The 13,642-nt window shown below is 36.5% G+C and overlaps 1 protein-coding gene across 30 annotated transcripts in view; it reads right to left on the reverse strand.

Moving 5' to 3' along the window:
* Positions 1–13,642, reverse strand: part of adgrl2a (adhesion G protein-coupled receptor L2a) — a 218,478-nt gene that overhangs the window by 75,290 nt on the left and 129,546 nt on the right. For 19 of the 30 annotated variants that reach the window (XM_057842113.1, XM_057842097.1, XM_057842110.1 and 16 more), the window contains exons 5-6: positions 13,541–13,600; positions 3,743–3,757 (exon numbers count right to left, since the gene is read on the reverse strand). The exons of 6 other annotated variants lie outside the window; for them this stretch is intronic. In XM_057842113.1, coding sequence (XP_057698096.1) covers positions 3,743–3,757; positions 13,541–13,600 — 75 coding nt within the window. The remainder of the gene's footprint in view (positions 1–3,742; positions 3,758–13,540; positions 13,601–13,642) is intronic. 5 more of the 30 variants (XM_057842115.1, XM_057842091.1, XM_057842118.1 and 2 more) reach the window with 1 other exon arrangement.

The raw sequence follows: 13,642 nt of genomic DNA on the forward strand, positions 1-13,642 counted from the left end.
AAACAGATATGACAAAACATCGGATTTGTGCATTAAGACCTGCAGTATGAACGTAGCCTTAGACAGGTGCTTTTTTGCTTCCATTTATTTTCAAACTCTTGCAGTGCGTCATATTGAAGAACACATGAGAAAGATGGGAGTATTATGGACAATTATTTTTCACGCTATGAATGTCCTTAAAAAATGAATTAAAGTGGTTGGCTGCGGAAGCTTTTTTTCTACAAACGTGCTGGTGTGGACGTAATTATTTTTTTTCCCGCCTTATTAGGGAAAGAAGAAATAAAAAACCTGCTAGGTGTAGATATGGCCTAAATTTGATTGGATACTCAATTATGACCTACAGTACATGTTGAGTGTCCTTTGAGGTTCAATAAATGATTATCCTGGGAAAAAAAACATTGTGTGAATCATTTCTTGATAATGAAACAGCACATTTTTAGGTGAGCAAAATATTGTAATATATTTAGTTGCTATTTTTTGCGTTTAGCGCAGCATCTTTCAACTTTAGTTTGTTGGGGGTGTAAATTGCAGCTTGTCATCCCAATACATCTTGCTAAAGATTAGTTTGTGTAGCATCTGCTTTTTGGTTGATACTCTTGACCTTCAGTTTTTCCCTCCGGAGGTTGTTGCTGATGTACCTAACAGTTGTTTAAGCTGATTTCTTGATAGCTCTCAAAATGATTCTGTCATCATTGGCCATTGTTATACTTGGTCTACCAGTTTAATGTCTATAACAACACTAGTGGACACATTTTTCCTCTGGGCAGGCTGTTGTATTGGCCTTGGTCAATGTTTTTGTAATGGCTTCTTCAGTTTTTTTTTCTTCTTTTTCAAAAATCCTGTCTTCACTTTAACTTTCACTTAGGCAGCTCAGAGGGCTTAATATTAGGTATCCCTAAAAATATCGTCAAATGCAAGTATGGATTGGTGCACTCAAAATGTGGCATAATCAAGTTATATATCTAGATCTAAATACCATCTGTGAAAGAATTGAAATGTTGTCATCTTGTTTCATACTCATATTTAGTGTGTTAAGCCCATACATGGACAGGCTTGGGCAAATTTTAATGAATTGCCTTACTGCTCCAAAGAGATGGAATGAAAATTGATTTTCAAGTTAATCAATTAATCAGTTAGGGTTAGGGAAATTAGAAATTAATTAATACTGTACAAAGTGTGAAAACTATAAATTGATTATAATTCAGTGATTTCGATTAGCAACATATCAGAAAATGGGCAAACATGTTGCTGACTGTTTTTCAAAATGAAATCAGATTTTGATTTAACAGACATAATAAGTCTGCATTCATGGAGGATCACCGAAATCTGAGAAACAATGTCAGGTTGAAGTTGAAAATTAAGCGAGTTTTAATTTAAACAAAGACTGTAAATATCTAATCAATTATTAAAATACTTTAGTTGTCCATTAATTTGATACTTGATAAATTTTAGATAGATATATTTTTTTGCATCAACAGTATGTATATATTAACATTAGGAGATGTTGACATACAACTGTCCAAATTCTAGGTTTTTGTGATATTGGAAAAAAACAAATGACACCAAGATTAATCAAACCTAAAGCACATTTCAACTGTTCGTGCCGTTTGTGTTTTGTTAGGGTTTTGTTTAAACACTGACACACATTTGAAAATTTTCATAATTCCTGCCACCTTCTCTAACGCCTAGTTCCAGTTGAAGGAAAATAGCCCGAAAGTGTGACGTTGCCAATGCCACATTTCACTGTAGGTGTGGTGTTCTTCAGGTGAGGAGCATTGTTGTGTTTGTGATTCAAAAAAAAAAAAAAAAAAAAGATGGATTATAGCCAAACAGTTAAATCTTGGCTACGTCAGCACACATATTTTCCCACATGCATTTGAGAGATTTAAAGTCTATTTTTACAAAATGTACTAAGGCCTGAATTTTTTTCCTCATACGAAGAGGAATCCATCTACTCTTCCTCATAACCCACACAGATGAAGGATATAGGAGATTGTCATCACATGTGCGAAACAGGCAAAATGTAAGACCTTTCTGTTGCTTTGTCAATATTTATGTCATTAATCCCAGTAGTTGAGCTAACCAGGCTTTGTCTCATCTTTTTACCAATTTCTAGGCACTTCCAGTTTAGTTAGGTTTGTCACTGTTTGGCCATATGTTCTCCAATTGATGATATCTGTCCAAACAACTGTCCAAAAGCATTTTAATACCTCAGAAAATAGTATCTTTCTGCTAATATTTTTCAGATGAAGTGGAATCTTTTTGTTGGCTATGGCTTGTGCTATACGATGTGACAAACATGTGAGGTAAAACCTGCAGGTCAAGGTCATCTGGGATTAACAAGAAAGGCTTTAAATGGTGACAGATGAATGCTGACTACCATTTAACAAGAATTTGAATGTGATCGGTTAATTCTTAACAAATCACCAAATGCCTGTGTGCACACATGTTTGAACGTATTATTTGAGTTATCAAACTTTACTGGGCCCCTTGAATTTACATCCCCTGACCCCATCAGGTGGCATAGGGTTATTGACCACAGTAGTGGAAATCATTTTCAAATTACTTGGTTTCATTTGTTCCCAAAAACAGTCATTTTAATAGGAGGTGTATATATTTTACAAGTATCATCTTTCATACAAATGAAAAAAATCAATAGTACTGTAATATAAATGTAATGTCTGTCCATTGTCTAATGGTACATAATGAACACAGTGACAAATGTGAAGCGGGAGGATGCTGGGCGATTTGCATTGAGGTTAAAAGACTCTTTATACCGTATGTACCGAGTCTATTAACTGATGTACTGACCATTATACAGGTGTGCACTTCCTGAACAAAAAAAAAATAAATAAATAAATAAATAAACACTGCCACAAGGTTGTGGGTGTGCAAGGTTTGGCAATTGTTTTAATTAATGAATGATCGCTCGGCCATTGGTTTTAGAAAAATCCAAATTTGGACCACAGTTACGTGATGACATAAGTAGTCAATCGAAGTTTCACATTTCACATTCAACATTTCACACACAGTAAAAATATATTTTAGGGTTCATGAAGACAGAACCCTGTCGGCCACCAAGTCACCACCCTTACTTAGACTTCATACAATACATACAATGCACCGACTGACAAATATTGTTGTTTTATAACTTTCCATGTACCTGTGGACAAAATATCCTAAATTGAGGCTTATATATGTACACAAGCATACACACTGCATTGGGTGCAATTATTTCACATTGTTTTTCTCTTTATTCTCGCCCAGTCTTTCTAAGTAGGAACTTGCGTCTTACTTGACAGACATACAACGAAAGCACAACACAGTACGTGTAGCCTCAGAAGCCTATGCAGGCTCGGAATTTTTTGTCGCACGACATCCATTGTTCAATTCATTCGTAAGTGGCTAAGAGTTGGTAGCATTTTATTTTATTTTAGCATAATGTGTGGAGGGCCCAAGATATCTCCATGATAATCAAAGCTGGAATATCAGGATTTGCTCCAACTTCGACATACAGTAAAGTGGCGTCATGCATGACAACGCCTCGAAATCCACATTTTAGTTTGACTTTATTTTTGTTTTTTTGCAATTTTTTGTGGAACTTGGATTGTTCGTTCACCGGTCATTTAAGTTTAGAGGTTCCACTGTAGTCCACAAGAAGGTTGTATGGGCCATCACAAGAAGTTGACAACTGAATGTCACAAAAAAACTAGCTTGAGTTCAGAATGTGTCTGTTATTTACCTTTTTGCTCCACTTCTATTTTAAGCATTGGAAGAGAGAATGAAAAGGATGAAAGGGGGAAAAAAAGAAGATTAATATGTATTAACTTTCATCGCTACGGTTACATATAAAGACACAGCTGACACATGGATAAGGATGGGTTGCCCTAATTAGAGAAAACAGTGACGTGTGAAAAAGGTGCCATCATCATTGTCATGGTCCTGTTGAGGGTAAAGAAATACATAAAGTGATATGCATGATTAAGAGGAAAACGTTAAACATCTAGTACAATCTAATTTAAGGTGCATATGATTACTTTAACACATAATGTTGGATGAATTCTGGTGCAATATGCAACCCGTCCCCATCTCCATGACTTGATAGCAGCTAATGTTACATTTTTAGTTCAGAAAAGACAATTGAAATGTAACATTTATATTTAATATGATAGTTGGACCGACTGGTAATTAAAGAAGGAGTTTGTAAATTTAAAATAAATAAATAAGTAACTCAGCTGTCTCTGACACTGTTTAAACCTCTAATTTGATATAATGAAACCATATATATTTAATATGAATATATAAATTGTTCCCACTAATACTGTACTGTAAGTAAACTAAGAGTGAAGGCGTGACAAGACAAAGTTTCAATCTGTTGTCAGGCGCTCACAAACTCTTTCATCACGGGCACATTTCATTAGCGAGGTTGCCATCAAGAACAGCCTGACGTTTTGCTCAAATATTCTGCTAAAGAAATGTTTATTTTTGAAGGTGAGATGATAGATTTCAGAAAACAACATTTTCTGAAATCTGAAATTGCTCACCCAACATTTCATATTTTGTCATTAGGAGACAGGCTTTAGTGTTTGAGTAATACAAAAACCATTAGCCAGGATCTGTCAATCAGCTGGAGAAAAATAGTGATTCACAACCTATCACACAAATAGTGCAAATCAGACCAAGCAAAATAAAAGTTAATATCGTAAGAAGCCTCTTAAATCACATCAAACTAGATTAGAAAATACAATGTAGAATAATCTGAAAAAGCAAAATACTGTAGATCAATGACAGGAGAGCTGATAAAGGTAATCTGAAACATTGTGAGGGAAAAAAACAGTTTGATCAGAAATCCACAGATGGAAAGGGGGAATTTGGTAGCCAAGGAAACTTCCTGCGGACTGCACAGAGGAAGGGAAAACAGTCAGTTATCAAAGCAACAATGAAATACTAGGAAATCCCTTCTCACACTGAGCCCTAAATTCTATAGTGTTTCCACTGACCACTGAAATAGCAAGATAGTTATTTTTTCATAAATCATCATAAAAATAGCATCAAGCAAATAACTGTCATGAGTATTAATTAAGATGACATAAAGATGGAAGATGTAAATTAGATTAATAGTATCACTACAAGTACCACTAGTAGACAAAACCCACCAAAATATTTTATTAAATATATATGACTGATAACTCTATGTGTTATTGGCGGTATTTGCAGGACAGTTGGTGTTTAGCAAGTGACACCAAAAAAATGTTATTAAAACTGAGCATAAGAAATGTCCATATGAGTGGTCTTGCTATTTACAAATAGCATTTATAGTTCAGTTCTGGTAAAAATATATTTTTGTCTGACTCAAGTGTATAATAGTGTAATAAGAGATAAACTTAGTGTCAAGTGAAGTAGAAATGTACAAATGTTTCCCTGGCTGGAAAATAATGATGCTAATGAGGGCACAGCATGATCAAAACCAAATCAAAAAGCCAAAATGATGAAATAGTGCAAACTTGCTGCAAAGGCTACTTGCAAATAGAAGCGAAAAATCCCTTAATTGCTTGTGTGCTCATGCAAATTTTCAATTCACAAGTTGGCCACAAAGCCTAAAACAACCTTTTATGATATTGTGCAGACTAAAAGTTCATTGGTAAAAGCTTTTGAGGGACTGTTGGTTCTACAGTCAAAATGAGGACACTGTCTGCAAGCCCGTCGCTGATCAGCTTAATGGGGATTTAATATGTTGTCTTGTAAATCAACTTCTCAAGTCTTGTATCCCAGCAAATCCAGGGAACTCTAAGCCTTTGAGCCACTGTAATGTTTTAATCACAAATCTCGATATTTGGCATGGGTTTTGCCTTGTCTGCAAACACCGGAGAACAGTGTCCTATTAGATCCATGCGAACTTGCATATGTATTTTACTGGGTGTAAATGCTGTAAAAAAAATAAATTGTGATTGTATTTACCAATCTGACGTTATTACAGCAATAGTAATCGTTTGATATCAATGACTTTCATGTGAAATATGGTTGCTCGAAAGAATCAAACTACTATAACAGAGAAAATAATGTTTAAACAAGGGATGTCCCGATCGCATGTCATGGCTCTCTTGAGTTTCCAGTTATTTCTACAACTCTGATTTTTCTCCGATAGAGTGATTGGAACAGATACTTCTTTGTCACAAAAAACATCCATGAAGTTTGGTTCTTTTATGACTTTATTATGGGTTAACAGAAAAAGTGATCAAATCTGCTGGGTCAAAAATATACATACAGCAACACAAATTAGCAATTTCTTGTCTTGTCAGGAAAGTCACTTGGAGCCATTTCAAAGCAGCTGCAGGTCCCAAGAGCAACAGTGCAAACAATTGTTTGTAAGTATAAAGTGCATGGCACTGTTTTGTCACTGCCACGATCAGGAAGAAAACGCACGCTATCACCTGCTGCTGAGAGAAAATTGGTCAGGAGGGTGAAGATTCAACCGAGAATCACCAAAAAGCAGATCTGCCAAGAATTAGAAGCTGCTGGAACACAGGTGTCAGTGTCCACAGTCAAGCGTGTTTTGCATCTCCATGGACTGAGAGGCTGCCGTGCAAGAAGGAAGCCCTTGCTCCAAAAGCGGCACCTTAAGGCTTGACTGAAGTTTGCTGCTGATCACATGGATAAAGATAAGACCTTCTGGACGAAGGTTCTGTGGTCAGACAAAACAAAAATCAAGCTGTTTGGCCACAATGCCCAGCAATATGTTTGGAGGAGAAAAGGTGAGGCCTTTAACCCTAAGTACACCATGCCTACCGTCAAGCACGGTGGTGGTAGTATTATGCTGTGGGGCTGTTTTGCTGCCAATGGAACTGGTGCTTTACAGAGAATAAATGGGATAATGAAGAAGGAGGATTACTAGAGGCCGATCGATCGGGTCCGATCACGTCACTTTCAAAGTATCAGAATCGGCAAAAAAATATCGGCCATGCCTTTTTTTAATATATATATATTTTAATTAAATCGTTTTCTAATTGTATTTAACGTTACAGACTTAATATGTTAAACTCATCCAGGGTCTTTAATTTAGGCTTAATGTAGGGTTATCAAAAATATCCCGATAACGGCGGAAATTAATAAATAGATAAATGTGTGATGATAAATTTTTAATGTTATTAATATTTGCGCTGCACAAACCTTTCACTCACTATCGCGCTCAATCTGTTGTGACGCCGTATACCTACATAGAGAGGTAAAAGGCAGCCCTAAAAGAATTAAATGAATTTTGGCTGCCTTAGAAACCGTCCCTCATTTAACTTTTCCTTGCAAACCCTCCCTCCCTATTAATAGATTTGTAATGGGAAGCAATTCGGGGAAGCAAGGTGGCAATAGATCATTGTCTTTACACCTTGATTTATTTCCCAAAGCAGAGATGATATATCCATTGTTAGCACGACTCACAGTCATGGTTTTACTTCCCATCATGGTTCCACTTTCCCATCATGCCTTGGGGCATGCTGCAGTATCATTTACTGAAAGCTTAACAAATACACTAGATGGCAGTATTTAGTCACAATACACAAAGTCACAAGTCTTTCTATTCGTGGATCCCTCTCACAGAAAGAATGTTAATAATGTAAATGCCATCTTGAGGATTTATTGTCATAATAAACAAATACAGTACTTATGTACTGTATATTGAATGTATATATTCGTCCGAGTTTTATTCATTTTTTTCTTAATGCATTGCCAAAATGTATATAATCGGGAAAAATTATCGGGAATGATTGGAATTGAATCGGGAGTCAAAAAAAGCAATCGGATCGGGAAATATCGGGATCGGCAGATACTCAAACTAAAACGATCGGGATCGGATAGGGAGCAAAAAAACATGATCGGAACAACCCTAAGGATTACCTTTAAATTCTTCAAGATAACCTAACATCATCAGCCCGAAGATTGGGTCTTGGGTGCAGTTGTGTGTTCCAACAGGACAATGACCCCAAAAACACATCAAAAGTGGTAATGGAATGGCTAAATCAGGCTAGAATTAAGGTTTTCAAATGGCCTTCCAAAAGTCCTGACTTAAACCCCATTGAGAACTTGTGGACAATTCTGAAGAAACAAGTCCATGTCAGAAAGCCATCAAATATAACTGAACTGCACCAATTCTGTCAAGAGGAGTGGTCAAAGATTCAACCAGAAGCTTGCCAGAAGCTTGTGGATGGTTACCAAAAGCGCCTAATTGAAGTGAAAAGTGCCAAGGGACATGTTACCAAATATTAGTGCTGCTGTATGTATATTTTTGACCCAGCAGATTTGATCACTTTTTTTCTGTTCACCCATAATAAAGTCATAAAATAACCAAACTTCATGAATGTTTTTTGTGACAAAGAAGTATCTGTTCCAATCACTCTATCAGAGAAAAATCAGAGTTGTAGAACTAACTGGAAACTCAAGAGAGCCATGACATTATGTTCTTCACAAGTGTATGTAAACATTTGACCACAACTGTATATATATATATATATAGTGCCTTGCAAAAGTATTTGGCCCCCTTGAATCTTGCAACCTTTCGCCACATTTCAGGCTTCAAACATAAATATATGAAATTAAATTTTTTTGTCAAGAATCAACAACAAGTGGGACACAATCGTGAAGTGGAACAACATTTATTGGATAATTTAAACTTTTTTAACAAATAAAAAACTGAAAAGTGGGGCGTGCAATATTATTCGGCCCCTTTACTTTCAGTGCAGCAAACTCACTCCAGAAGTTCAGTGAGGATCTCTGAATGATCCAATGTTGTCCTAAATGACCGATGATGATAAATAGAATCCACCTGTGTGTAATCAAGTCTCCGTATAAATGCACCTGCTCTGTGATAGTCTCAGGGTTCTGTTTAAAGTGCAGAGAGCACTATGAAAACCAAGGAACACACCAGGCAGGTCCGAGATTCTGTTGTGGAGAAGTTTAAATCCGGATTTGGATACAAAAATATTTCCCAAGCTTTAAACATCTCAAGGAGCACTGTGCAAGCCATCATATTGAAATGGAAGGAGCATCAGACCACTGCAAATCTACCAAGACCCGGCCATCCTTCCAAACTTTCTTCTCAAACAAGGAGAAAACTGATCAGAGATGCAGCCAAGAGGCCCATGATCACTCTGGATGAACTGCAGAGATCTACAGCTGAGGTGGGAGAGTCTGTCCAAAGGACAACAATCAGTCGTACACTGCACAAATCTGGCCTTTATGGAAGAGTGGCAAGAAGAAAGCCATTCCTCAAAGATATCCATAAAAAGTCTCGTTTAAAGTTTGCCACAAGCCACCTGGGAGACACACCAAACATGTGGAAGAAGGTGCTCTGGTCAGATGAAACCAAAATTGAACTTTTTGGCCACAATGCAAAACGATATGTTTGGCGTAAAAGCAACACAGCTCATCACCCTGAACACACCATCCCCACTGTCAAACATGGTGGTGGCAGCATCATGGTTTGGGCCTGCTTTTCTTCAGCAGGGACAGGGAAGATGGTTAAAATTGACGGGAAGATGGATGCAGCCAAATACAGGAACATTCTGGAAGAAAACCTGTTGGTATCTGCACAAGACTTGAGACTGGGACGGAGATTTATCTTCCAACAGGACAATGATCCAAAACATAAAGCCAAATCTACAATGGAATGGTTCAAAAATAAACGTATCCAGGTGTTAGAATGGCCAAGTCAAAGTCCAGACCTGAATACAATCGAGAATCTGTGGAAAGAGCTGAAGACTGCTGTTCACAAACACTCTCCATCCAACCTCACTGAGCTCGAGCTGTTTTGCAAGGAAGAATGGGCAAGAATGTCAGTCTTTCGATGTGCAAAACTGATAGAAACATACCCCAAGCGACTTGCAGCTGTAATTGGAGCAAAAGGTGGCGCTACAAAGTATTAACGCAAGGGGGCCGAATAATATTGCACGCCCCACTTTTCAGTTTTTTATTTGTTAAAAAAGTTTAAATTATCCAATAAATTTTGTTCCACTTCACAAGGCACTGTATATATATATATATATATATATATATATGTATTAGGGCTGTCAAAATTATCGCGTTAACGCGCGTTAATTAATTTTTTTCATTAATCACGTTAAAATATTTGACGCAATTAACGCACTAGGCCCGCTCAGAGAGATTTAAATGTCAGTACAGTGAAAGGCCAACTTGTTAATTGTGTTTTATGGAGTTTTTCCGCCCTCTGCTGGCGCTTGGGTGTGACTTGCATATGTTATCTGGCGTAATGTCGCCCTCTGCTGGCGATTCAGTGCAGCTGATTATTTGGGTTTCGGCGCGCTTTTCTGACGTGATTATATGTCGACGCGAACTCACACTAATAGACGGTGCTATTCAGACCAGCTAACGTCCGCATCCAGTATTCAGTGGCAGTTCTCATAGTCCCATCACACTGTTTGTGTCTAATACATGCATCGCTTGTGAGTTATATTCCTCCTTTGTTTATATTCATGAGCATTAGATAGTTATTGATGATGTGTATTTGAATTTGTTCACATATATGGTGAAATGCAGTTACATTGTTAGATGCCTGTGAGCTAATTGGCTAGTGCTACTGCTCAAATGGACACGTGTGTGTACATTTTATGTTATTTTGTGATTTATGCAAGTTATTGACACATTGCCTTGTTATTTTCAGTTTTACAAAAATACAAGAAACGTGCTCCTGTCAAAAACAGATGACTTCAGTAAAGCCCATGCAACTTTGCCACACCGCCTGATTTCTTTTTGGAACTTATGTTCGCTATATGTCAATTTGTGTACTCACACACATTGAGGACAGAATAGGGCTACTAGTTGATTTTTTGATTGAAAATTTTACAAATTTTATTAAAACGAAAACATTAAGAGACGTTTTAATATAACATTTCTATAACTTGTGGTAATATTCATCTTTTAAGAACTACAAGTCTTTCTATCCATGGATCACTTTACCAGAATGTTAATAATGTTAATGCCATCTTGTTGATTTATTGTTATAATAAACAAATACAGTCCTTATGTACCGTATGTTGAATGTATATATCCATCTTGTCTTATCTTTCCATTCCAACAATAATTTACAGAAAAATATGGCATATTTTATAGATGGTTTGAATTGCGATTAATTGCGATTAATTACGATTAATTAATTTTTAAGCTGTAATTAACTCGATTAAAAATTTTAATCGTTTGACAGCCCTAATATATATATATATATATATATATATATATATATATATATATATATATATATATATATATATATATATATATATATATATATATATACATATAGTAAAAATCCTTTTCACCTGATTCTGATCCTCTAAAAATGGCCCGATTTCCGATCACGTGATCGGATCCGGGCGATCCTTAGTTTAAACAGAAAATTACTCACTTCTTGAGACTGACATTTTGGGACAAATTTGACGTCAAATACTCGCAAGCTCCTTTGTCTCTGACGTAACTTACAGACCGTCAGCCAGGATGTCAGAATGCCAGAGAAGGCTGTGGGCTTATCAGTTTTGGGCCGCTAGGCAAATTGAAATGGAGAATGAAGTTCCTTAGGTCGGCCGATATTACTTTTCTCAATTATGTATTGGATGCGAGAGAAGCCGCGGGCTGCAGCCTAACAGTTTGAGCCAGGCTGACCATTAGATTTAGGGTCTTCATTGGGCGAAGAATCAGTGTAAATGACCAATAAATCGAGGTGGAGATGAATTTTTTACACTGTTACATTTCAGTGAAAAATATTCTGATATTTGTGCACAATGGTAGCAGGCACTGTTAACGTACAAAACGTAAACGCTGATAGCCTCGAACACAGGTGAAAAGAAGCAAAAATGATATAGGTTCACCCTCCTTTGGGTTATGATACCTATTCTGCTGTCAATTTTGATAGCAGATGAAGCATTTGGTCGGGCAATATGGAACACTGTGTAGTGGCATATTTTCTCCCTCGCTCGTTGCCTTTCTTTGCTCCCAATTTTGTATTTACTCACCATCCATTTCGTACAGCCAAAAGTCAAACACTGAGGCATACTGACACTATCTTCTATTCTTTATGTAGTTTTTCCAAGTAAAATCCATGTATGAATTGATTATACACCACACGACTGTAGCACATCTGAAAAGCAGCAGACTGGACGAAGCAGATAGCCACAGTAAATGGTATGGAAAGATGGACTAATCTACAGCAACAATGAGTAGGACAAAATACACAACATTGTCCTTTTCATATATAATTTTTGTTTCAGCAAAATAAGTGTATTTACAACTATTTAAGTGAGGACTCGCATGTAAACAACAGCAATAGCTTAGAAATACGTTGGGTGTATCTGACATCACGAGCAATGGCAGACTATCTGAAATATTCACATTTGAATGACTAAAACACGTGAATCACGTGAATAGCTATTTACAAATGGCTGTTCATGTGAATTTTGCCTAGTTCTGGGAAATTTTGGCCTTTATTGACATTTAGCTCCACTATTACACAGCAGAAAAATTACATTTTATTTTTCTTTAAAAAAAATAAAATAAAAAAAATAAAATTTAAAAAATAAAAAATAAATAAATAAAAATATTTCTGCTAGGATGCACTTGATACAAACGATTAATACCGTAATTTCCCGAATGGTGTTGTCCTTGTAGACACTACAATATGTGCTCATCTGTCTATGATCATTTGAAATTGTTGAAAACTTTCATTCAAAATTTATAATTTTACAGACCAAAACATTTTGAGTAACTGTCAACTAAAACTAAGCGGAATTTGTATGAGATTTCATTGACTAAAACTAGACGAAGATAAACAAATTTTGAAAAGACTAAAATATGACTAAGACTAAAAAGTATTTTCGTCCAAAAGACGAAGACTGAAACATAAATTCAAAGGGCTGCCATAAACAACACTGGTATAAACATTCTAAAATCTAAAAATCTCTTTAAGGTTAATAAATATCAGCGGCGATAGATTTGAGAAAATATTTGAACAAATCAGGGGACAACCAGTGTCACAGAAAATAATTTAGTTTTCCCCTAGAGGTCCCACTCTAATATGTTTCAAAAGTCATTAGTAACTGCTTAGGTAAACATTGTTTACAATGGACCAGTGTATCCTCTTGTCAAGCACAAAACCCCCCCAAAAATCCATCCTGTGAAGATGCACTATTCAGTTATGATAAAATGTCTGCAATGGTAGCATTGCACCAATAGTTTGTGGGATGCCTTTTTTGAAATACCGGTAGCTTATTTTATAAAACATCTCACTTAAACTACAACTGCGACATCAGTTGGCAAAACCTGTTTTAATCTTAGCAGTTGAATTAGTGAGATTGGCTACCTGTATTTACACAAATCAAAGTGTATAGGCATGTGTCTGTGCATTAATTAGGAAATAGCGGATTGGTTCAAGGAGAGTCACAAAACAATTCACATTTTACAAAACACTTGTCGGACTGGAGAGGGATAAACTGGGCTTGTGCGGACGGGATGGGGTGGTCACACTGGGAATACACTAAACACTTACCAGGACAGTTGCGATAGGACACATTCTGTGTTCTTGCTCCTATTCTGGTTGGGCATGGACCTTTGAGAGGCAAAAACATGGGTGCTACAGACATGCACAGAC

The sequence above is a fragment of the Corythoichthys intestinalis genome, chromosome 7 (genome assembly GCF_030265065.1).
Source record: "Corythoichthys intestinalis isolate RoL2023-P3 chromosome 7, ASM3026506v1, whole genome shotgun sequence".
Lineage (NCBI taxonomy): Eukaryota > Metazoa > Chordata > Actinopteri > Syngnathiformes > Syngnathidae > Corythoichthys > Corythoichthys intestinalis.